Source organism: Gopherus evgoodei, chromosome 4 (genome assembly GCF_007399415.2).
Source record: "Gopherus evgoodei ecotype Sinaloan lineage chromosome 4, rGopEvg1_v1.p, whole genome shotgun sequence".
Taxonomy (NCBI): Eukaryota; Metazoa; Chordata; order Testudines; family Testudinidae; genus Gopherus; species Gopherus evgoodei.
Window position 1 is genome coordinate 72,151,531 of NC_044325.1, and position 26,654 is coordinate 72,178,184.

Sequence of the window (26,654 nt, forward strand, 5' to 3'; positions counted from 1 at the left end):
CTAATGAAAGGCGAACAACTTTCTCCTAAATCACTCAGCCAGGTCTCCCTCTGCAAGATCTGCCTGTGTAAGGCAGAAACTGAAAACAGAATGTAAAGGAAGTTGAAATCTGTTAGTGCAATATTGTTAGTTGCAACCCCAGATCTAGATAAAGCCATTTAAGCCTTCTGCCATGGAAGGATTTGATCTGTGCAGATTTAGTTTGTGTGCTGGAGTTTCTGGTGTGTTTGGGAGATACAGCAATTGGTGATGCCTGTGCAGAACCCAGAGAGCTGTGACCAGCCAGCAGGCTGTCTCCCCCACTCATGTTCAGACATGGTGGTGGAATTTAATTAATTGATTCTGCACACAGAGCTCAGGGAGGAGTGTGGAGTTGTTCCTACTCCTGGCCACTGCTTGTGACTGTTTCCCACCAGGATATAATGAAGTGAAACAGCCTGTGTGGTAGCTCCACAGTTAGTGTTCTATATTGCTATGGTGTGTGGGAAGCTCAGTTTCAATTATTGGTCCCTCACTGCCCAGGCCATCAGTCTCTGAATGCTACCCAAGGGAGAGGGAGAGCAAGAAACTTGTTTCTCAAGAAACAATCCTTCTGGGTGATTAAAAAGCCTCTTTCATAGATTCCAAAAGGAGTCCTATCTTGTCACTCAATTGGAAAGATTGTAGCCATGAAACAAGGCCACAAAGAAGTGGGGAAGTGGACCTCAAAGACTGGAAAGATGTGGTGCAGCTGTCAGCTAAAATTATGCCCTGAATGCTGGAGCCTGTGATCTCCTCAGGCACATCTTTATACTGGCCATTAGCCATGTTCTAGAAGTACATGATCCACACTTTAACCACCCTAATCTAGTGTCTCTGGATTTTGTTACTGTCTACGATTATATTGGCTTGATTTTCAAAGGTGCTGAGTGGCTATAGCTCCTACTGACTTCAATGAGACTGCATCTCTGAAAGTCAGGTCAAGATAGCTTTGCATATTGGGAAGAGCTGGAGAAAAATAAAAAGCCTATTGTGTGAGAGTACGAACAGTTTCAACATTGCTAATGGGTGGTACACCAGTCCCTTCCCTTTTCAAATGAATTTCACTTCATGTTTTGTTTGATTTTCCTGTTGATGCATCCTGCACCCTACAGTTCTAAGCTGGTGGGATCCAATTCACCCTTCCTGACATGTGGAGTTTAAAATAAGAGACCTCAGCAATCGGACATCCTCAGCATTTCCAGCTATTGAGCACAATCATTTGCACTGTGATCCAATTTCAGAGTAGAAGAGAAAAGATATATGTAGGAATATTCTCCCTGCACCGCTATAGGGTAGACAAAAGGAAACTAAACAAACAGGATGTGAACTTCACCAAGTGACCAAGGCAGACAGGATATGGGTCACAAATAAATGGCTACAATATGTACGCATGTCTCACTGTCTGCCAGCTGAAACTGTTCTGTTCACAGCACAAATACTGAATGGAGAAAGCAACAGGGAAGACAACTTGCTATTTAAGATCTTTCCCCTTGAAAGTTAATTTAGTAAAAGTTCCAGCCCGACATCTCTGGCGACAGAAGTCCTCTGTTTATCCATAGAATACATAGAGCCTGGGCAGAAGAAATGTGAGCTTCCCATGCATTGCCCAGCCAATGAGTCTCACCCCTAACAAGCAGGAACATTTCTAGGAGTGAAATGCTGGATGCTCAGCAGCTGGAAAACTAGGCCACATATTTTGACTTGAGTGTCCCACTGTAAAAATCTTGGCTGAGATTTTGTGTGTCCTACCTAAAGCTCTGAGCCATTGTTTCTTATATTGCAGATTGCTTAATAATATTACAATTTAAATAATCCAACTAGGTTTTGAAGGTCACTTCTTCACATCTTTCCTTCTGCTTGCCAGGGAAGAGTTTTCTATGAGACCAAATTCACAGAGCATTGGATTACGTGGGAGAGTTATTTCTTCAATAGAAAGGATAGAAACTTATTTGCTTAAATGAAAACGTAGATTCAGTGGAAAATGGATATAAGAACAAAATACTTCCAAAGATAAAATGTCTTGGCAAAGACTTGATTCTCTTGATCCCTGTGAGCATCATCCATTTGTATTCCCTCTTCATCTTTGCCGCAAAGTGCAATTTCACCTCCCTACCACCCGTAGAGAGCCTAGGAGCAGATCCCTCTGGAAGGGATTCAAACAAATGGCAACCCCAAGAGCTAGTGAGCTCAGTGTGCTCTAACCCTGATATCTTGACTTAGCCTATTAACGCCAGCATTCACATAATTATTCACTATCCTGATCCAGACCTGCAGTTAATCTCAAGAATTTTTCAAGGTCCCAATGGCGTTGTATCATAGAGGTCCAGAATCCGATCTGAGTTACATCAGTGAAAATGTGGAATAACTCCACGGACGTCAATGGAGTTATGTAATCAAGATCATAATCAGGCCCACAAGGAAGAGGAGTTAACTGCTGAATAATTTTTTTTTGTATAATTTTGTAGCTTATTGGTAAGCAGTTGCAAGTATTTGTTATTTAAATTTCAAATTATTTTACTATGATACACAGGTCTCATAGTATATTTTTTGATTGGATAAATATAACTCTTAGAATCAGCTTTCCAGGACAAATACCTGATTAAGAATTAAGAATTTGAAGTCTGCTTCATTACTTCATTGAGAGGATTCTCTGATCCCTTCATCTGCTTTAACTAATACACAAAAAAGGAACAAGACATTGTGGGTGACATTCTGTTCCCATGGAAATCAATGGCAAAATTCCCATTGACTTCAGTGGGATCAGGATTTCACCCTGTGTGTTGGATAAGGCAGCTACAGTGGTGTTCAATACGAAAAGGGAGGAAGCACCTTTTTGATTAAGGGTACGTCCACACTACCTGCCGGATTGGCGGGTAGCGATCTATCTATCGGGGATCGATTTATCATGTCTCGTCTAGACGCGATAAATCGATCCCTGAACGCACTCCTGTTGACCCTGGAACTCCACCAGGGCGAGAGGCGGAAGCGGAGTCGACAGGGGAGCCGCGGCCGTCAATCCCGTGCCGTGAGGACAGGAGGTAAGTCAAACTAAGATACATCGACTTCAGCTACACTATTCTCATAGCTGAAGTTGCATATCTTACATCGACTCCTCCCCCCGCCCCCCGGTGTAGACCAGGCCTAACACTGTGCTTTGAAAATGTCAACTGAACCCTTTTAAAATGAATTTTTCCATCTTACCTAATGTCCACACTAATGGCAAAATTCTCTCTGATTCAGACGGGGCATCTCAACGGCATATTCTCCAGCCAGTTCACGGAAAGAACTCCCACTGACATAAGATCCTTAGGTGGTGAAAACTGATGTAGCATCATTGATTTCAATGGAGTTATGCCAATTAATACCATTTGAGGACTTGGCTCTCTTACTGTCTTACATTTTGGTAACAACTTCATCCTTATGACTCCAAAAATGTTTTACTAATTGATATACAAACTATATACAAAGATAACTTCACCCAACCACTGAAATGTGGCCATGTCCATGGGTGGAATGTGGCAGCTGTTTAGCAGAGCACCACAAAACTAAACAACCGTTAAGTCAGAAAATGAAAAAAACATATCCAAGTGACACTGAGGAGAATTTAGAGAGGTAGAATATAGTTGTGTGAGTAAGAATTTAGCTAGGACACAGGAACTAACAACCCATATCATTATGAAAAGTGTTAGAGGATCTGTAATGATTATGTTGAAGCAATGGTGGAGAGAACCAATCACTGATGGGCATTCCGCCAGAAGAATGAGTGCAATATATGCACTAAAGATCTGCAATGCAGATTGGAGGAAAGACTTGATCATAGGGCTTGATCTAAAGTCCACTGCTTTCATTGGACTTTGGATCAGGCCTTAAATGAGAAGAGATACCGAGGCTTAAACTGGATAGGAACAGAGGGTGCAGATGAAGCAATGAAAAAGCAGAACAAAGCTAGGAGCTAGAAAATATCCAGAAAAGCTATGTTTCTGTGTTCCCTATGCCAGAGCCTACAGTGAGAGTCAGTCTGGCTTGCCTATAGAACCTGAATCCAGTTTAAGTGGAGTCCACTGTAACCCTTAAAGGGCGGTTATGCTCAGAAACTGGATTATGTCAAATGGCACCTTCTTACTGAATATATTCTCTTCTTATGTGTCAAAGTCAGATTTCACTGACACCAGTAAATAATGTATAACATGTAGTAAATAATTAACAAACACCTCTATGTTCCTATTCATTCTACTGACCCTATGCAGCTAAAGGATTGTGAGCTGAAGTCTATTTGCATCATGCATCATTAACCAAATTGTTAGCTAGGTTCTAACTGCAGTATTTTTAGACTGGGGATGTTTTCAGTGCTAAAAAGAGCCCAGCTGGAGTCTGTGATCCTAGGTGGAGTTTATAGCAGTGATAATTAGAAAATCACCTTTTGATTCTACAATTGAGCTCATTTGATCGGGAAGCCTAAAAAAAGAAATACTGAATCCCACAATGTCACTGTTCAGAAACATTTCACTGACTTTGGTCCATATTCATTTCTCTGTGCCTTAGCTCCCCATCTGTAAATGAGGATAACATTTTCTTACCTGTGTGGAACATTCATTAATGTTTGTGAGCAGCTCAGAACCATGAGGGGGCCACAGAATCATACTTTAAAGGCAGGGAAATTTTAAGTACTAACATTACCAAAGCTCTGGTATGATGTTGGTATTTTAGTAACAAAGTGTTTTTGTAAGCAGGATGGCCTCTATGATTCCCCCTCATGGCCACCTTGGTATGACTCACCCGGCAATGGGGTTCTTGTTGGTTTGCCACTGTCTCTCACAATGTAGGGGTGCTTTTGTCCTCTGAACAATGCACTCTTCAATCCTACTCTTTCCAGGGTGTTACAGTCCCAAACAATACCAGGGAAAAACCACAACTCAAAACAGTGTCATTCAATGACCTTTCAGCAGTATCCCTAAAGCTAAAGAGATGTTGTGCATGCAACTGAAATGCAAATCATTCTTCAGGACAGGAGAGCTTATGGTTAGCAGTCAAGATGAAATGACAACATGGGCTAACTTAGTGTTTAAGCAGCAGTACAAAAATGGTGGACTGAACAAACATTGGAACATACTGGTAGCAATTCTACTGTATCCATGAGGGAAAAGACCAGATCAGTGGTTCTCAATTAGCGGTCCAAGGCCTCCTGGGGGGGGCTGTGAGCAAGTTTCAGTGGGTCCAAAAGCCAAAGCCCCATTGCACAGGATTGCAGCCCAGAGCCCCAGGCCAAGGGCTGAAGTCAAAGCCTGAGCAACTTAGCTTTGCAGTGCCCCCTGTGGTGCGTGGCCCCAGGGAATTGCCATGCTTGTTATCCCTTAATGCTGGTCCTGGCTTTTATATGCAGAAAAACAGCTGTTGTTGCACAGCTGGGCCGTGGCATGTTGTGGGGGCCTCAGAAAGAAAAAGGTTGAGATCTCCTGGACTAGATGACAGTAGGTCTTTACTACCTCTTACTTTCATGATCTTATGATACAAAAAGACATGAGTCTATCCCAGCTGAAAAGGATGTTTTCAGACTTGCAGTTTCCTCGCTTCATATTCAGGACGGTGTTACCTTGAGAATGTTACAGCCATTAAGTGTGTTTGATGACATTGTACAAATCTGTAGCACAAAAGCTGTAATAATGTAAGATTTTCTATGTTAAAACCAGAAAACTGCTGATGTAGCCATATGGGACCACTAGATCTTGAAATGATTCTGCATCTCCTATTTTAGTTCCCAGGAGGATGCACTGACACAAATCACAGATATTAGCTGTCATCAATTAGAGACTTCATCCGTTATGTCCAAAGCCTCTTGGAAGTATACTATGGCAGCATTTGCTTCAGCTTTTTACTGAAAACACATGGGAACAGCTTTTATTTGGATCAGGAATTCATTACCAACAGAATAATAAGGGAAAGTTTCTCTCTAATCTGAGGTTGAGAGAATACTTTAGTTCTGGAACATTTGCAGGGCATGTGAATCATGTCTTGTACTTGGGTGGGAGGCAGGGGAGTGAAGGAATTTGCAAATTTAAGACCAAACTCTGCTGTCATTTTCATCATTGTAAACCAGCAGTAATCACATTTAGTTCAGATTTACAATAATGTAAATGAGAATGGATTTGGTCTTCAGTTTTATGACATGCAAGTACTGAAGAGTCTAGAGAGCTGAGTGGGGCCAGCAGAGAAACAGAATCAAAATAACACAGAAACTTAGGGTCAGATCATGTTTCCTGTACAAAGATTTGCCCTTGTCATACATTAGGAAAGCTTAGCTACATCCAGGTTAGCTGTCCTCCTGGCCTGGCTCATGTGAGGTACCTCAATAGATTTGAAATGGAGGATCTGTGCATGAAGAGAGGGAGAAGTGTGTTGGGGGCAGGGGAAGATAATATATTCTTTTCCCCTGGCCCAAAAGCCTGGTCAATCTCTGTATTGCTGCATCCCTCTTAAGGAAGGATCACCAGGGACAGTGTTGGTGCAGGAGGCTCTACCCATGGTGAACAGCAGGACTTCCTACTTCGGTTCATTTTCAGTATTCAAGCCTGAGTGGTTTACAAAACTGCGGCTGAAAGTTTATATTAAATAAACAAACATACACATGAATGTTTTTTCACTGAAAGTAATAAGAACCATGAAAACATATTAGGATCTTTCATATTAGATTTTATAAGACTTTAAAAAATCTAAATGTTGGGACATTGGCCATGACTTAGCAAAGCACTTAAAGATATGTTTAACTTGCAGTATGCAAGTAGTTCCAGGGGCTTCAAGTGGGATTGCTTACATGCTTAAAATTAAGCATCAACTTAAGTACTTTGCTGGATTGGGGCTAAAACTACTTGATATGTTCCCTCAAGTCGACAAAAGCGCAGTAGAGTCTAAACAAGTCTATCCACTATATAGGTTTTCTCTTTTTAAAGGGAAATATTTTACTACTTTGTATTGATAATTTTTCTTATTTCTGTTTGATCTAAACTCATCAAGTCCAAAATGTCACCAGTCATTCTTCAAAATTAAAAAAGGTGGCTCCTCCTCATCCTCTCATTGCCATTTTTAGTCAGTTACACCTCTGTAATGAATACAGTTAGGTCCCTCTGCTCCTCAAGAGCCTTTGATTTTACAGATGAACAATTGTTAATGCTTTCTGTTCCTGATGCTGCAAATCTTTCACAAACATCATCAAGTTCTCAATGTTAATGGGGAATGTAGCAAAAATCATTTCACTCCACAGAGACCCTAACAATGTTACATCCATATTTATCCATCCACTTGGATCTGAAATCACTGACCGAACCATGCACAAATCTATTACCATCTCAATAGCAACAAACATCTTAATTCCCATTAATCTGTCTTCCATCCCCTCCAGTCAACAAGTACAATTCTGCTTCATTTTGTAGATCATATCCACTCTGCTCTGGACAAAGGGCACTATATAATAACAGTTCTTCAATTGAATAAAATCTTTTGATGAAGTAAACTATTGCGTCTTGTTCAAGCTCACACAATATTGTGTAGATAATGCTTCCCTTTCTTTCAGGATGCTCTTTCTCCCTCACTAATTAATCATCTTATAGCACATGGAGAATAATTTAGAATAATAACTAAACAAAAAAATTACAAATGACCATAATGCCAACTGAAAGCTCACTCCAACTATCTATTCCAAGCCCACACTCAACACTCTCGCCTCCCCAAAGCCTGGGAATACAGATAGACTTTACAGCATGTCCTGAAGGTCTTCCAATCTAGGATCCAGAGGACCAAGAGAGGAAAAGGGAGGTCCCAATACTAGATGTTAAAACTAGAATATATTGATTATAGAAAATTGATTCACTTTTTGCTGTTAAAAATGTAATAATATTTTTTCTGCCACGCTAAGGCCAGTATATGGAAAACTAAAGGTGATAGGAGCTGACAAATAATACCACCAGAAAGACAATGTCCCTTTCATATTCTAAGTTGAAGCAAGATGCAGTAGTGAGTGGAAAAATTACAGAAGAGAAAGTCAAGAGCAACAGTAACCAGAGAGAATGGTTATTTGCTCTGCAGTAACTAGTTCTTCGATGTGTTGTAGTCAGTGTAGCTCCCACTATAGGTGCACAATATGCCTTATGTGCATGAGACCAAAAGTTGCTTTGAACAGTAGTGTCTGTTGAACCACAAATGTGCCCTGTGTCTCCTCATGCTCCCGTGCAAGGACATACACGGCAGAGATGGAGGGCAGGTCATGGGATCAACACTGACAACATCATCTTGAACTATAGTCGTTGTAGGGTAAGTAACCACTCTCTCTCTCTTCTTTTACTATGTCGTCAGTGTGGACCCCACTGTAACTGACAGGCAAGCAGTATCCTCACTGGATGGTGGGAATGAGGAGCTTCAGTGTACTAGTCAAGCAATAATTGCCGTACTGCCCACTTGAACTTGGTTCTGAGATATTACATCTGGACAAGTCGGGAGATGTATGGGAGGTTGCTGGGACACTTTCAGCAGGTCTGTCAACCAAAACTGTCTTGCCTAGTAAGAGGCTATCAAGATGACCATAGCCTTTTACTGTCTAATCTTGGATACTATCCTGGGAATCAGGGGCATTGGTGGGAAAGCATATAAGAGTCCTCGAGACCACAGGCAGAGAAAGGCATCTGATAGTGAGACCGGGCTCATGCCTCCCCTGGGGCAGAAGTCCAGGCATTTGGTGTCTCTATTGCAAATCAGTCTATTATGGTAGTCTTCCACTGAGGGAATATCAGCTCACGTCCAGGGCACCCTAGTCTGTCCCTGAAGCATCTGTGATAAGTGTCATAATTAGGAAGGAGGAAAGGAATGGGAACCCTTTTCCATTTACTGTATGTAGCTGCCAAGCACGCTTTTATAGGATTTGAGGTGGGACAGTGATCCTCCTGTTCATGTGGTATCTGGACAGAGCATATATATAACTGTGAGGGCTGACAGTGAAGTCTGGCAAGCAGTGCCATATACATATATGCTGACATGTGGCCTAAAGTCCCAGATATGTATGCATGTATTCACTACCTTTGATTTTAGTCTGTTTGCCATTGATGAGAGAGATGAGAATCTGTCCTGTGACAGACAGGCTCTGGCTGATTGGGAGTCAGTAATAGCTCCTATGAACTCTATCATATAAGAAGGTGTAAGTGATGCTTCTATGTAGTTCAGAAGGAATTCAAGTTGAGGGAACAGCAAAGGACTAATTCCACGGCTGTTGTAGTCTCCTTTTGGGACCTGCCCCATATCAGTCAGTCGTCCAGGTACTACTAGATATGGGATTCCCTGCCTCTTTAACTGCGATGCCACTACTGTTTGGCATTTTCTGAATACTCTCCATGGAGCATGCGAAGAGAAGAATCCTGCAGTGATAATATTTGGGCCCCACTATGAATCATAGGGATTTCTTATGGGTCACATGGATGGTTATATGGAAGTATGCATAAGTCAAGAGCTGTGAACCAGCCTTGAGTTTGGAGACATGGAAGGATGGAGGAAACTGTTACCATTCTGAACCAGAGATGGTATATGTATTTGTTGAGTCTCCTCAGGTGAAGGATAGGACAAAGACCCTTTTTTTTTTTTGGAATGAGGAAATGCTGGGAATAGATACCTCTTCCCCTGAACTTTGATGGAACCTCTCCTATAGCTCCTAGACAAAGCAGCAAGGCCACTTCTGTTTGCAGTAGGCTCTTGTGCGAAGGGTGCTGGAAGAGGGACATGGAGGGTGGGATGGATACTGATATTCAAAAAAAATTTTAGTCTTGCATACATGAGGCACAAGTGCACCTACAGCATGAGCTGCACTGACACATACCTGATGAAGAACACATGATACAAGGTTGCTGCAAAGGTTGACAGTTCCAAATCATTTGACATTTTTTTTAGTTTGCTGCAGAGACAGACTGAAGTTCAGTGGTAGTATCTGAGGACCTGGGATGGGAGTAAGCAGAAGATGGCATAGGCTGGGATTGATGTGCATTGGCAGAGCTCTGGCAGCGAGAGGGCAGGACTGGAATAAATATGGGCTGCTGAAGATCAGGACTGAGATACACTGGTAGTTTTGCATATAGCCCTCGGAGGCCTGGCATAGCAAGCGGTGCACTGAAGCATAGGATGTAGGTATATTAGCAAAGATAAATGGGAGGGTCACGACTGGGATAAACCTGGGATGCTGAAGATCAGGAATGAAGTACATCGTCAGAACAATGTGGGGCTGCATGATTGGATTAAGAGGGAGTACTCCAGGACAGGTTTGGAGTTGACAGCAGTCAGTCCCTCACTTTATGAGCACTTCATCCACCTACACATTAAAAATACAAATCAGAACAAAAAACGGAATGGAGACACAGGCCTGATATATCCCTCTATTAATATGCATACTGTCCTCTTAAAGCTATTCTCCAGGAATTCTGCTCCACTACTCATACCTAATCCAAGTTTTTATGGGCTTTGCTGAGAGATTCAAAGGGGTCTTGCAAGTTACTAGATCTATATGTAGAAAATGTTATGGGAAATAATGGATGGCCCCTATAACATGGTTCCAAGGAGAAATGTTAGAATTCTAAGGAAGAAGTCTAGAGGTATTCATAGACATTTTGTATCTGAGAAGACAGTAAGGTGGTCACCACTGAGAAAGGACAGGAGAAGCATAATGAAAGTCTGGTAACATTAATGAAAATTTTCTTTTTAAAAAGACATCTTATTTTATACCATGCACTGAACGACAAAGAGAGGAACTCATACATTCTACTAGAGTCTACTCAATTAGACCAATACAAAAGCACCTTTCCTAGATATACCTTTACATGTATGAACTAAAAAACCTCTACATTTAAGATCATTCGTAAATAGACACAGACATATTCTCTGTCACTGAGGACACCTTTCCAAGTCAGTTTAAAATGTGCTTTTGATAAATGTTCATTAACAATTCCCCAGCCAGTGAAGCATTACATTTTAAATCCAAGCCATAATTTTCAATTTCCTTATTCCCTTTTCTCCAGAACCTTCTGGAATTCTTCATCATGAAATATCTATACACACTTAAGAATAAAGTATGAGTATTTGGCAGTAATGAAAGTGAGCACTGGCTAGCATGTGGACAGGACCTGTACAAGCTTCTGGTACTGCCAAACATCTCAGTCCTGACTTGCAGCAGTCCAGCTAGCCCAGTTCTGAACTCCTCACAACAGCTCGGTTAATGCACCTTCTCCCTTATAACTTTCCTTGCTATTTCAATTAATCTCTCTCAGCATTCTGAGATGAACAGGCATCCTGGTGTACCCTAAGTGCCACAGAATGCCATGGCTGAGTGGGTGGCCTTCTGATGAGTTCTTTAGGGAACAGAGTAGTAGAGGAAAATGAGAACGGTTTTCAGTGCTAACTCTTGACTCCCCAGATGCAACAGCTGGAGGCACTGCTGTAGGAAAAACAATAGCTCTGAAATGCAATCAGAATCTAGTTCCTTGCTCATAGGTTCCTCCACATTTCTTTCTGATGCCCAATATTTCCATACTTTGCATATCCCCTTTATTTTATTTATTGGTGTCAATCATTGTCCCACCTGTGCAAAACTGCCACCCTGCACTCTCTCAGATCTGTTCAACCTGTACCCTAAATTCCCCCTCCCAAGAGAATCACACATCCCTTATCTCTACAAGCCATAAGTCACCTGTCTCAATGAGCTCGCGACACATGACACCACTTAACCTTCCACAACACTTGCTAAAAGGATGGGGGAAGAAGGGAGGGGGAAGTCAGGATGTTACAATCCTTTCAAGAATCAGTCATCACTTCTGCAATGCTCTGCACTCCTGCAAGTCCCAGAAGTCAAAACCTGCCACATGGCAGTACAGGGAACCTTATCAGTGTATTCAGTATCTTCTTCAGGGAGTGAGGGGAATCAGTCTGCATGAGGCGGAGAGTGTTGACCCTTAAACGCAGAAAAATTACAGCTTTTTTAAATTAAAGAATAAAACCTAGACTCGGTGATCTTATGTACACCTGAGCAACTCTGCAGTAACTCTAAATGGCTTTTTAATCTAATGGACAAAGGCATAGCCAGTGGCTGGAAGCTGAAATCAGACAAATTTGAATGAGAAATAAAACACAAGTGTTTAACAGTGAGTGTGATTCACCACTGGAATACATGGCCAAGGGAAGTGGTGGAGTCTCAGTTTCTTGATTTCTTCAAATCAAGACTAGATGCTTTTCTGGAAGAGATGCTTTAACTTCAAGCACAAGTTATTGGGCTCAATATGAGAGTTAGAGTGAAATTCTATGGCTTGCTTTATATAAGAGTCAGACTAGATGATCTAATGGTCCCTTAAACTCTATGAATCTATAAAACCCCAAAGAAGTAATTTCTCATCCCAACTCCCATCTCACTCGTATATATTATTGCTTTGTGTTTCGGTACCTTTTATAAAGAGTGAATTATTTCACTGAGCACTGGGGTAAATCATCTGGTACTAGGACTCAGTGAAAAATCCCAGTAAGTTTATCCTTTGGGGATGGGGAAGGAAGATGTGCGTGTAAATGACCATTGTTCTGCCCAGTCATTCTTTTAAGTACTGTTTTCTCACTAACAGAGAGGATATTTGGTTGGGGTGGGAGGAGAGAGAGAGACAACTTCACAGGCAGCAGTATCTGTACTAAAGCTACCATAATAGAGAGTCCAACATCTCTCTCAGAATGTTACTTCTCAAATAGTTATAGTCAGAGACATATACAGTATACAGCCTAAATCTGACATCTTCTGATTCAACTTTTCTTCTTCCTGGTTGTGGGCGTGTGACTGAGTTGCATCTACCAACTTTACAGACATAAACAAATGTTTGTTCCATTTAGCGCGTCATAAACAGATAGTTAAGGGTTAACGTCTCTTTTACCTGTAAAGGGTTAACAAGCTCAGTGAACCTGGCTGACACCTGACCAAAGGACCAATTGGGGGACAGGATACTTTCAAATCTTGGTGGAGGGAAGTCTTTGTTTTGTGCTATTTGTTTTGTTCTTTGTTCTCTCTTGGGACTAAGAGGGATCAGACGTGAAACCAGATCTGTCTCCATTCTTTCAAACAGTCTCTCATGTTCAGAATAGTGAGTACTGGCTAGAAAAGGTGATTTAGTTTTATGTTTGTTTTCTTAATTTGCAAATGTGTATTTTGCTGGAAGGATATTTTACCTCTGTTTGCTGTAACTTGTAACTTAGGCTAGCGGGGATGGAGTCCCTCTAGTCTATGTATAAGCTTATACCCTGTAACATTTGCCATATTGATTTTACAGAGATAATTTTTACTTTTTTCTTTCTTTAATTAAAAGCTTTTTTTTTTTTTAAGAACCTGATTGGTTTTTTCCTTGTGTAAAACTCAAGGGGATTGGGTCTGAACTCACCAGGGAGTGGTGGGGGGAGAGGGGGGAAAGGTTAATTCCTCTCTGTTTTAGGATCCAAGGAGTTTGGATCAGTGTATCTCTCAAGGAAAGTCTGGAAGGGGGAAGGAGAGGGAATGGTTTATTTCCCTTGGTTTTAAGACCCAAGGGGTTTGGGTCCTGGGTCCCCCAGGGAAGATTTTGGGGAGACAGGGAGTGTACCAGACACTGGAATTTCTGGTTGGCGGCAGCGCTATCAGATCTAAGCTAGGAATTAAGTTTAGAGGGATACATGCAGGTCCTCATTTTCTGGATGCTAAAGTTCAAAGTGGGAATAATACCTTGAGATAGCGCCACTGAAACTCCACAACTATGGGAGAGCGAGCTGGAGTCTATTCTGACTCATGCATCAGAAACAGAATTGTCAGATAATCACTAACTGCAGTAGTTACCAGAACTGGCGTGTAATTCTGAAAAAACTCAACTAGGTTTTCTGATGCTAGGAGGAGTTTATGCCACTAACAGTCAGAAAAATAATCTTTTGACCTACATATTTAGTCAAGTAGATCTGGAATCACTGGAAGGGAATACATATAAATAAGGAACCACATGTTGTTGTTGTTGTTGTTGTTTTTCTTTTTAACAGAGTCATTTTCCTCACTTTACCTGCATATGGGTGGAGGGACTCAAACAATACAATTTGGATCCAGATTTTAAAAACCTCAATGTGTTTGGGATGTTCAGATCCAGGCTTTGGTTTGTCTGATTATTTACATAGAGGCTGTTTGATCTGCAGCCAGGACTGGATTTTGGAGTCACAGTTCAGACTCATGAGGAATCTACATTATATTCTATCATAAAACAAATGGGGCTTTCCGAGTCCCCCCACCTCTCCCCAATGCGCACACACATCCACACCTACACACCATATTTAAGTTGGAGATGAGGATGGCTGAAGGCTGGCTTCCTTGGTTAAACCTCTGACTAGTCATCCTTGTTTTCCAATTGTCAAGTTGCATTTCTTTAGACTAAAACAAGAATAAAAGGAGTGAATACTTGGATTCTTTTCAACCCTGAACGCTTCAAGTTTATAAAGGCAGAGAAGTTTCTCTCTGCAGTGACCTTGGGCAGATTGGAGCTCTTCTCAAATGATATAAGAGGTGTGGTTTTTCCTTCATTAGAGTCTCTCTGAACAATTTTCTGTGCTTATACTGCGGCCATGAGATCAAAAGAGACCAGGCAAACAGAGCAGCGATTTACATCAACAAAGAGGATTTTGATGCACTCCTCCGAATGGGCAGCATTACCATGTTAATAGCCATTTGCTCTCAGCCCTCTTTTCCTAAGGACGCTGGAGACTTTTGCAAATGGAGAACAGTTCCGCTTTCCATTTTAATTGCAACAATAGCAGAAGAGATCCTTAAACTGCATCAAATAGCAGCCTGTGAAATCCCTAACTAGCTGCACCGCCTCTCCTGCTATTTATTATCCTCTGGTCCATGGAACAAAAGTGTGGGGGGAAGCTCCTCCTGATTTTAGCCCATTTCACATATCCTAATCCCTCAGAGGTGGCAATGGGAATTGCTTGTGGAGCTGTTAAATCAAACTTTCACTTTGTCTTTTATTCTCCTCTCCTCCTTTATAATCAAGGCATTTCCAGGTACATTTTCAATGTCAATTTGTTTATGGCCTCATGGGTAATAGACTAATGATGGGACCCCCACAGTTAGAGGAAAGAATCCTGGGCATTTCATTTCAGACAGCTGCTGTTTCTCACCAGTTCCCACACTCATCCCCTTGTTCTCTTGTCAGACACCCTGAATGTGTTCCCCCTCCTGACACCGACTGCCATGCACAACAAAGACTCAATGGAAAAGCTGCCTCTGCTATCAGCCTATGGGATAGACTCCATTTGTTAGCAGTAAGTTGCCTTTCAGCCCGGAGCACAGGTACCATCTCTCGCCAGACATGCCTCAGCTAGCTGCTTAATTGTCACCCATTACTCAGCATCTAGCCTCTATTCAGACAGAAACACAGGTTCTACCTCTCCCATAGTTCCCAGGCACTTTTCAGGCAGAAGCCTGGTCTCTCCTTGTACTAGATACCCAGTTACCTTTTGGCTAGCAGGTTAGGTATCCTCCTATCTGACACTCAGTCATTTCCAAATGTTTTGTTACACTCCTTCCTCTGTGTTTTGAGCAGTACCAAGCTCATTTTCGGTGTTCAGAACAGAATAAATGAAACAACAACAACAGTAGTCATTTGGAGGCTGAATGTAGAACCCTCACTCACACAGGAGTAACCTCATTCAAGTAAATGAGACTCTACTCATCTGAGCAAGTGCTCACAGGTGTAAGTAAGGAATCCATAAACAGGGCCTTAGTGCTTAGACACCATTTCTCAATAACACTGAACTCATTAAACAGAACCGAGAAGAACAGAGGTGGGTTACGTAAAAGCACAGACTCAGATTGAGTCCTGTGACATCTAAGGTTCAGATACTGCAGTCTGGTCTCTGGTTAGGATGTTAACTACTAAATGGAATAGCCTGTGGAAAATTACTAGAGAAAACAGGACCTTGGTTTCCTCCCTATCTTTAATTAAAGTCAACTTTCCACAGCAATAAGAAAGGGAAAATAGCTAACAAACAAACAAAAAAGGATTTGAAATTATAACTGCCTGGTCAAAATCTAATATGTGGCTAAAACAAATAAGAATTTTAAACTGCTTTCTAGATGTGTAAAGAATGTATGACAAAGGATTTGTTTAGATTAATCTGGGTTTATCTTTTATCCTCCTTTCAAAAAAAAAAGTGACGTAACATTTTACACCTGGAGACAGAGGATAAAGTGGATTTTCATTGTTAGTGTCTGGGGATAGATACATCAGGAGATGGGTCCACTTGGCTAATTAGGGTTAGAATTATCCTCCAGAACTATGAAGATGTTTGGGACAGACATAAAACAGCCCTTTCTTTTGCTCTGGGCTGAGTCTAAAAATATCCATACCCACCCCTACCAGTCTACTCCGCTTTAAGTAAAGAAAATTGTCCCTGACTTCTGTAGGCTGTTTAGGTTACTAATACCAACTGAGGCAAATGAAGCTTCCAGCACAAGTAAGAATGCATTGAATATAGTGTCCAACTGTTTAGAAAGCAACTAGTGGACCCCACAAACAAGCACACAACTGAGTCAAACAAACAAAAATGGATCCATTGCATTGCAAATCATCCAAGTATCCTTTTTCTCTGACCATTGTATATTGTTATTATTAGCGGTATTACCGTAAGCAGAACCTACAAGCCTCCGTCATGGACCAGGACAACACAGTGCTAGGATCTGTAAAAAACACCGAACAAAAAGACAGCCCATGCTCCAAAGAGCTTACAATCTAAGTTGCCACAGATCCAAGCTTAACCTAGCAGAATCTAGCCATTAAGTCTGGCAGAATGGCTTTTTGGTATGCAGTTAAATACAAGGCTTACAGTGTTTCATAGGATCAGATAGGCCAGTGATTTCTGAGCCACTGAAGACTGACGAATTGTGAGACTGAGGTTTTTAAACAATATTAGCTCCATAGCAGGTCAGATCACATACATCTGAATGGGAGGGGCAGGCACTGATAGGTCTACCTTAAGAATTTAGTCTGGTAAATTGGATCAGTTAGGAACATGGGTGGAAACCAACCAAGATCAGTTCAGCAAAAGGTGGATTCAGTACAGTGAGCTGGGGATTTACATATCAACAAATGAGTAGACCAATCCATATATAGAATCATAGGTATGTTTATGGCCAGATGGCCTTCACCTTAAGGTGATCACAACAAGACATGTATAAGAAAGGGGAGTGATGATGATTTCCTGTGTTTTTATTGGTCTCCATCTAACAGCTAAAAGGGGGACAATATAATATTGCACATTTTTATCATATTTCAAGACAGGTATGTTTCTCCATGAGAAGCCCACCTACTGGAGAGATGCCTCCAGAATAATTTGGTTTCACCTTGAATGAAAACTGGGAGATTTGATTAATTATTTCATAGCTCATTTGCTATCAGATATGTGGAAATATGCAACACAATACAGTATAATTCAAGACAGTATAATGAAAGGAGCAGCGTGATTGTGTTTGTCAGCCAGCTTGCTCCAATATATTCTTTTAATTAGTTATCAAGGCACCATTTTAAACAATCACAGTATTTTCTGCTTTCAGCCTACTTAAAACACTCACTGGTAAAACAAAATCTCCTTTGTGATCTTACCTTGAAGAACTAGGCCAGAATTTTCAATGGTGTAGAAGAAAGCTGAGAATGGAGCAATGGGAGATTTAGCAATCAGGACCTGCAGAACAACAAGAAGAAATCCCTAAAATGTATTGATTACAACTCAAGTTTGTGGATTAATCTTTGTGGATTTACTTTTCTGAAGCTACTACCATGAGTTAAAGTAAAACGTACAGTACCCTGCAGAGGGACTATAAAATGGCTATTGATTACCTCTCTTCAGTTCTACGGTAACCGAGATTCTTATGAAAAACAAGTACAGATCGTGCTGGCATTTTAAAGGGATTCATGGGTCTTGCAAGAACTTCATGGAAGTGTGCAGTTCATGGAAACTGCACACTCTCCCCCTAGTTCTCTACTTCTCACAAGTGTTTATTAACCCTGGTCAAATATCACAACCTCTCTTGCTGGTGCAGCCAGTTGTACCCAGAGGGATTCAACTGAGTGAAGGTTGGTGGCACTACCAGTGCCTGGCCTTCCCGGAGGCTTTTCTGAGTAAGAACTACTTTAATCTTCACTCCACAGATGCACATTCTGGCCACTCTCTATTCCATCCCAATGCCACTCACCTTTAAGGCTGTGCTGCTCTGCTGTGTGTCCCCTGACAGCAGGGAGACTGCAGATGCTTTGTGCCACTGCAAGTCTCAGAGCACTTCAATTTAGCCTAGTATTTGACTGTGTGCGCTCTAATCTGCAATCAAGTCTAGGATGCACCAAAGCCCAGTCTTAGAGCTGCCTTAGCTTCACTACAGGTTTGACCACACACCAGTGAAGAGGAGATGGGCTGTGCCAGAGCTCTGATACTCTCTGATACCCAAGAGACAGGCTTATCATTAAGCTAGAGAGTTGTAGTCTAACGTACCAGTCACCAAAGCCTGATGTATCATTGGCTTCTTGTACCGCACGTTGAGGATCACTGACTAACAACATACACTGAAAAAAGAGTACTCTATCACCTCTCTGAAAAGTGCCAAGCACTGCCTGAAGGGTAATCAGCTCAAACCCTGAACCAATGATTCCTGCGTGGACACTGCAGAAGAAGTTGACATTGACAGTTGTTGGTAAACACTTGAATGCTCGCTGCTTTTCTTCATCCCAAGATAGGAAAGAAACTGGAAATCAGGTTACCAGCCTTTGGTTTTCAGAGCATTGTTCCCAACCTTAGGGATTCTTCTTAGGGATTAAAGTCCTGAAGCCACGTGTCTTATAAAACCCCACATCTCCCTCTGCTCCAGGATGTGCAAAAATCTCTGTCATTTCTCAATGCTTATTAAATAACACAGCCAGGTGCAGAGTTATCCCTTGAAATCTGAATGTTTTTCACAGTTTATATAGTAATGGCCTGACGCGAAGAGATACAGCTCCCATTGATTTTAACTGGAGTTGCGAGTGCTGAATACTTCAGAAAGTCAGGACCCAATTCAGCAAAACATATAAGCAAGGATTTAACTTTAAGTTAACTACGTTGGGGGTTGCTAGACAAGCACTTTAGCTAGGTGTTTTTGCTAAAATAATCAGAAGTAAAATATTTAACCATTTTTATGCCACCAGGTTTCAAAGACAACATTCCATGGGTAAATGAGGGAAGTACACCCCTCTCAGAACTCTTATTTAAGATCTGACTGCAAACTTGGGCAGACAAGACTGCATCACTTTACACTCATGCGTGTTTGGAAAGTTTCTTCACAAACACAAGGGCTAGGAGTTTAACAATATCAGAAATGAAGGCTTAAATTCTGGATCACAACTTGGCAGCAAGATGTGGATTGTGCAGCTGAAGAATCATATGACATAACTTTCCAACAAGTGTTTGTCACAATTTGGAGTGTGATTAAGACCAGTTGGAGTGGTATCATCACTTGTCCTGTAACCCCAAATACGTTAAAATGCTCTGCACATGTAGCTCCATGTCTGGTGCACCCAGCCAGCATACAAGTATGCACCAAGCATCTGTGTGTTGAGCAATCCTGGTTCAATGCTTTAACCCCAGCAGCCTGCCTACAACACAATAGCTCCACTCTTGTCACCCCCAGTCCTGAATTCTCCCAAAATCATCTACCCTGAAGTGCTCAGCCCTCTCCTGGAATACCCAGAGAAGCAAATAAGGTTTGTTGCTCCTCTAAAGAGACTGGTGTTAACAATCACTTCAGTTCAAACAGCATTGGGTTGGTTTAGATTAAAAGAAACACAATTTACTTAACAAAAAGAGATCAAGTGCAAAGAATGAAGACAAAATGGTTACAAGCAAATAAAAATAAAATATGTTTTCTAGTGGCTAAGACTCAACAAACTACAGCCTTGGTTCAAGATAGATTTCTTACTAATCTTTTTACCTCCAGTCGTGGCTGATGTTCTCTGAGTAAGGACCTTCATAAGTACAAGGTGCTGGTTTCCCTGGTCTTCCTAGGTGAAAGATCTTTTGTGATAGATGTCAAGATGGCTTCTTCTTTTCTCCTTAAATTTTCCCAAACTCACTGTATTGTCCCCAGACTCAGGATGACCTCATACTATTCTTAACTTCTTGTGGATTTCCCACCCCCCTGCTGATTTGTATATGTAAATAGGGCTTCCATTTTTTCTGGTAGCACCTTCCTTAATTTCTCTTGAGATACATAGATAGCTGCCTTCCCTCCTCTCTGGGGGGAAACGTGTTTCTGTCTTTGTTTGGTCATGGACTTTAAAGCATAATATTAGTGAGTATCCATAATTCTTCACACAGTGTTAATACATTTCACAATGAAATTAATCACCCATGTGTCACCAGTTTGTGTATGATACCTTACATGCAGGGCCGGCGCTTCCATTGAGGCGAACTAGGCAATCGCCTAGGGCGCCAGGATTTTCGGGGGGCGGCATTTTGCCGGGGTAGGGGAGCAGCAGGCGGCTCCGGTGGACCTGCCGCAGTTTTGGCTGTGGAGGGTCCGTTGGTCCGCGAGTCTGGTGGAGCTGCCGCAGGCATGCCTGCGGATGGTCCGCTGGTCCCGCACGGTTCCAGTGGACCTCCCTCAGGCATGGCTGCGGCAGCTCCACCGGAGCCGCGGACCAACGGACCTTCCACAGAAATGGCTGTGGCAGGTCCACCGGAGCCACGGGAGCGGCGCGGCAAAATGGTTGTGTGCCTAGGGCGCGAAAAACTCTAGCGCCGGTGCTGCTTACATGACCCATTTTAGATACAGATTATGACAACAGTGAGTTGGGGTACACTGGGCTGGTCAGACCATCTGAAACTCACTGCTCTGTACCAGGGAGTCCCTTGCCATCTGACACTGGAGTGCTCTTAGGGTCACAGTGTTGCATGGCACAGTAAAAGCCAAGGAGATTTATACAGTAGCTATGCTCTGTTTGTCTTATAGGTCAGGACCCAGATCATATTCAGATTTCTTGTGATCCAGTCTCATATTATTCTGATAAAGGCAGCAAAAAAACATACTCCTGATATCTGGTTTTTAAATCTAACCATTATGATCTACGTTTTCTCCACTCCAAAACTAGATTCAATCTTATGGTTTTCAGAATTTATATGTAATGTTTGTTGGCCTTACAATTTACCCTCACTAGTAAGGTATGAAATAAAGGTGGACACACAAATACCACATGTACAGCCAAAGAACGTTGGGTCAGTCACCAGCGTCAGTGTTTTGCATGAGCTGTGTGAAGCCAGCAAAGCCATCTCAGGATGCAATGTAACCTTTGTGACCTGCTCCATACAGGAAAACCGCAATGCAAGCACTTTCCTCTCCTGCACGTTAATTATTGTTCTTACTGTAACAAGCTGCTGGAGAAAGAAGTGTGCCAGAGATCACGTCTGTGATTCACCCTGACAATATCAGAATTCCCTTTCCTGTACCTCTCTGCCCGCCTCCCATCCTTCACTTGAATGTTCCAGCACTTTCATTTGAATGTGGGGAGGGAGAGAAGCCATAGAAATTTAAAAAAAAAAAAAAAGTGCCACCGTATTTGTCTTTACCATGCTTTTTGTGCTTGCATACTACTATAGTCTGAGAACTGCTCAAGATAGTTAAGACTAAAGCAGAATATGAAAAACTTCAAAAAGATCTTACAAAACTAAGTGATTGGGCAACAAAATGGCAAATGAAATGTAATGTGGATAAATGTAAAGTAATGCACATTGGAAAAAATAACCTCAACTATACATACAATATGATGGGAGTTAATTTAGCTACAACTAATCAGGAAAGAGATCTTGGTGTCATCTTGGATAGTTCTCTGAAGATGTCCACACAGTGTGCAGTGGCAGTCAAAAAAGCAAACAGAATGTTAGGAATCATTCAAAAAGGGATAGAGAATAAGATGGAGAATATTTTATTGCCCTTATAGAAATCCATGGTACGCCCACATCTTGAATACCGTGTACAGATGTGGTCTCCTCATCTCAAAAAAGATATACTGGCATTAGAAAAGGTTCAGAGAAGGGTAACTAAAATGGTTAGGGGTTTGGAACAGGTCCCATATAAGGAGAGATTAAAGAAGCTAAGACTTTTCAGCTTGGAAAAGAGGAGACTAAGGGAGGATATGATAGAAGTATATACAATCATGAGTGTTGTGAAGAAAGCAAATAAGGAAAAGTTGTTTACTTGTTCCCATAATATAAGAACTAGGGTCCACCAAATGAAATTAGTGGGCAGCAGGTTTAAAACTAATAAAAGGAAGTTCTTCTTCACATTTGCACCCCTCTCCACTATAAAGGAGGGCTTTCCCCAGACATTTGTTTGGTTTTGTGGAGGAAAACTACTACACAAATCCTCTAATCCTCTGTAGGTGTATATGTCTACAATCCTGACATCCTGCAGCACTATTTAAGCACTGGTGTCCTGCTGGGTATGGTGAAAGAAATAGTTGCAGTAGTGTCCTGTTGGTTGGTGACATATAATACTAATTAAGGTCATCCAGTGAGAAGAGTTTGGTGTAGGAAGTTACACAACAGTATTTCTGAAAAGGATACAAAGGCAATGACATGAGTTAAGCTACATAAACTTCTCAGTCTATTTAATCAATGCACCGCGGATGAAAACGTGTCACCATAGAAGTCAATGGCAAAACTCCCATTGACTTCACTGAAGCCAAGATTTCACCTCAAGAGTATACATTTCAAGGTGGGTGAAACAAAGATAAATGGAGATCAAAGATAGCTAATTTGTAGCTAGAGTATTCTAATAAACAAATTAAATAAATACAATCAATGAAGCTGCATTGGCTCTTTCTAGTTTGTTATTCATAATTTTCTGGAATGGCCCATAAAAGCATAAGCTGGTTATTCATTATACAATAGTCACTCTTGAAAGCAAATGGTAGAGCTGGATGATAGAAGAAGTTGGAAACAAAGTTATGCCAAAGCCCTGACATGGCAAGAACCATCAAATCTTTTTTCCGTTTCTTTTCAGTGTCACAGATTTACTCTAAACAGGCTTGCGATGATTATTATTTACTAACAAGGTGTGATAGGTGCTATACAAGCTGCAGAAGAAAACATGGTTCCTGCCATGAGGAGATTACAAAGATACAGAGATACCATGTAGGAGCTCAGATATTGCATTGATGACTACAGCTATGTAGCGGGGTGGACACCCACTCCGGCCCTGAAGGGCTTAAAAACAGCCCTGGGAGGGGGCTGTGGCTGGAGAAAGCAGCTTTTAGGCTGGGCTGATTGGGGGAAGGGGCTGCAGCTGGGGCCACCCCCCAAACAGACTCAGCTGGCCCTATAAAGGCAGAGAAGCCAGAGACAGACGGACAGTCTACCTATGCCTGTAGAGGGAGAAGGGCCTGGCTGCAGGGAGCTGGAGACACAGTACCTGAGTGGAGCAGGGCTGGGAAAAGGCAGAGAAGCTGGGGAGCTCCAGCCTGGAAAGCCCTAGGCTGCGGCCTAGCAGGAGGCCTATGGGTACTCGGGGTTGCAGAGGTCAGCCCAGGGGTAGGCCAAGGCAGCAGGTCCAAACCCAACCTTGCTAGTGATGAGTAGGTTGATACTGCAGTCTGCCTCAGGGCATGGGGCTAGACAATGACTAGCAGTAGCCTTATACTGAGGCGAGGTGGAAATAGTGGGTGGGAGTTCCCCAGGGAGGGGGGAACGAAGACTGAGGAGTTCCTGCCAGGGGGCAGCACCCAGAGAAAGGGGCACCGGGGCCCAAGAAGGGACACAGGGCTCAACAGCAAGTGGTAAGGCAGATCACTGGCCTGCAGAAGGCGCTCCGGGCTGGAAATTGAACTAATTCCCAGAAGTCACCAGCAGGAGGCGCCGCAGGGGTGAGTCCACATGTCTACAAGCTAGTAACTAGATAGATACAATTAGATTAGATAAAATAAGAGAAGATGGACAGCTCAATCCCAACACTGAAGATGCTGGGAGACCTAATGACAACAAGAGGAAAAAATGGTGTCTTAACAGAGTTTTGTTTAATTTGTGAAAGCATTCTTTTTAACACATGTTACTGTTTGTGAGCTTTGTGGAAGAAGCGAACCACAGATATCAGTGGTATAACTGCAGAGCTATATAAACCCTATGATGATATCAAGGAAAATGGTGAATGGACAGTGAACTGAATGGACACTTCAATACAATCAAACTTGATAACAGAACCCAAGTGCTGTCAGAAAACAAAGAAAATCAAGAATAAATCTGCTACCAAAGGTAAAATTATCAAAATACAGTGGATTTAAATCACCAGTAGTTGGGAAAACAAGTCTGGAGTCTGTGAGATTATTTTGATTGTAGCTATGGAATCTCAGCCTGTAAAAGAGACTAAAGTTTGTGAAGAAATAAGTTTTCACAATGGAAATCTAAAGATATTAATGAAATTATGAATTAGGAGAATTTGACGAAGTATTTGATTAAATGAGTTGACTTAAGGATAATACTTCATTTCTGTTCAAATCATGATGAAACCCCACTATTCTCCTCCCCGCACCCCCTGGAACATTGAGAAACTTTCTTTGGACAAAATTCAGATTCTTCTCTGGTTTGGCCCCAAACTAGGATGTGAGTACCAGTGGGATCTCCATACTGCCATCTTGCTGAATACTATTCATATACACTGAGATGCTAAAAGGTGGCTCTTGGAAACAATATGTGCCATATGGTATGGTGCATGTGGTATACCTAGAACTATAATCATCTACGGGTGTTTCCCAAAATCCACTGGACAAGTCCAAAATACTGAAGGGTTTAAGTTCCACTCAGACTGCTACTTACTACTTTCACATTTGGGAGCTGAAAATTCTGTCCCTTTGTAGCTTTGTTCAGTTCCTTGGGATCTAGGCATGTTTTTGGGGACTTGTTTTGTTTTTCTAATAGTGCAATTTAATTTATTGAGTCAGTTACTTCACGGTTCCTTTTTTTGTTAAGCTGCCCTGAGCCATTTTAGCCAGCCACTGGAGGATAGTCCCAGCGTAGAATGATCCTACAGTGGAATAAAGTAACAGGAACATATCCTATACCACCCCTCCCTTCCAGGCTACCAGCATAGCAAGTATGGTTAGACAAAAGGGGGCAGGAGTAGATATCTCTGGACATCGTCAATCCCAATTGTTTTAATGGCTGTTTGGAGACTTTGGTAGCTGACATAAATTAGAGGAGCCTTCAGACTGCAACACTCAGTCAAGCAGTGCTTAAATTCCTTAAGAAATTTGGGCCTTATAGCTACAAAAAGTGAGATACTCTCAAACACTGCAAAAGCTAAAGGAACTTTTAATGCAAGTTCCTGTTCTGCATTATTTTGGCCAGACAAATCAGTTACATTAACAGTTGATGCCTCACAAAACAGATCCTCCTAGTCCTTTGTCTCTTTTGCCTCCAGACAACTAAACCCGTCAATACTTGCTGTACAATATTACAGCTTGGAAACCAAAAACAGACTCTGTCAATAGCATTTTATTCCTTTTCATGTCTTCTTGAATAACACATCAGTATTAATGCACTGGCACAGTAGATGTCATAGAATAACAGAGTTTTGACAGCACTTGCTTTTTTTTCTAAAGAGCTGGGGTAAATATTATTGTAGCACATTCCAACGGAAGGACAGAAAGCTTCATGTTAGACTTCCTCACGGGTTGCTTTAACCTACCCGCCCTCCACCCCTTTATGCTAAGTTTTCTTAGTTGTTTTTATTTCCTTGAAAAGAAATCCTTTGTCCTTTTGATCAGGAACAGGTTCTCTTTTTTTCTTTTCTGGTGGATTTACCCCATCTCATCTTTTGTAGTCAATGACTGAGGGGTGACAGGAAGGAAGGGGGAACACCCAAGTGACACACACAGATACATACACAAAGCATTTTTATTTAATAGCAAAACTATGGCTATGACCACTCCAACACGTGTTTTGGAGGTTGTCTCTCTCAAATGCATGGATAAACCACCAAATGTAGTAGATTTCCAAAATGAGTCTCTCTCTCACCACTGCAGTTATTTCTTCTGAAATGACCTCAGAAAAATCAGTCGGTTCTGTTAGCCAGGAATTCCTAGCAGAACTTTCTAACTGCATTACTGACAACTACATTTGCCTGGAAGACCATAGCTGAGAACTGAGAAGGAAGCCCATTGAACTGGCAATGTCATTCAACAGGGAAGTGATTATCTTTGAATGTTCAATTAGATGCATGTACTAATAAAACCAGTGCTAAGCAAAACAAATCTTTCCTCTGATTGTGCCAAATGTCTGGGACAGACAATCCTCATGCCAGAATTTTGCTTAGAGTAGATTTAGAAGAGTTGTTTTTTCAGCTGCTTCAGAGCCTAGTAAAAGAGTGAGGAAAACATCTAACTTGATTTTGCATCAAATAACTCAGAAACTTGTTTTTTTTTCTTTCTTTCTTGCTGCTTGAATCTTCTTTCCCTTGTTGGAATTCACCTGCTGCTTTAATGTCAATGTGTAGGGACTTGATACATTCTAGAAATCCAAATCCTGAGGCTGGAATGAAACAATTAAAGCAGCAGTTG

At 41.7% G+C, this 26,654-nt stretch overlaps 1 protein-coding gene across 19 annotated transcripts in view; it reads right to left on the reverse strand.

The window, feature by feature from the left end:
- RAD51B (RAD51 paralog B) overlaps nt 1-26,654 on the reverse strand; it is a 651,811-nt gene that overhangs the window by 159,547 nt on the left and 465,610 nt on the right. For 18 of the 19 annotated variants that reach the window (XM_030559741.1, XM_030559742.1, XM_030559724.1 and 15 more), the window contains one exon: nt 17,685-17,763. In XM_030559741.1, the coding sequence (XP_030415601.1) occupies nt 17,685-17,763 (79 nt within the window). Of the gene's footprint in view, nt 1-16,707; nt 16,763-17,684; nt 17,764-26,654 lie in introns of all 19 variants that reach the window. The other variant, XM_030559723.1, reaches the window with a different exon arrangement.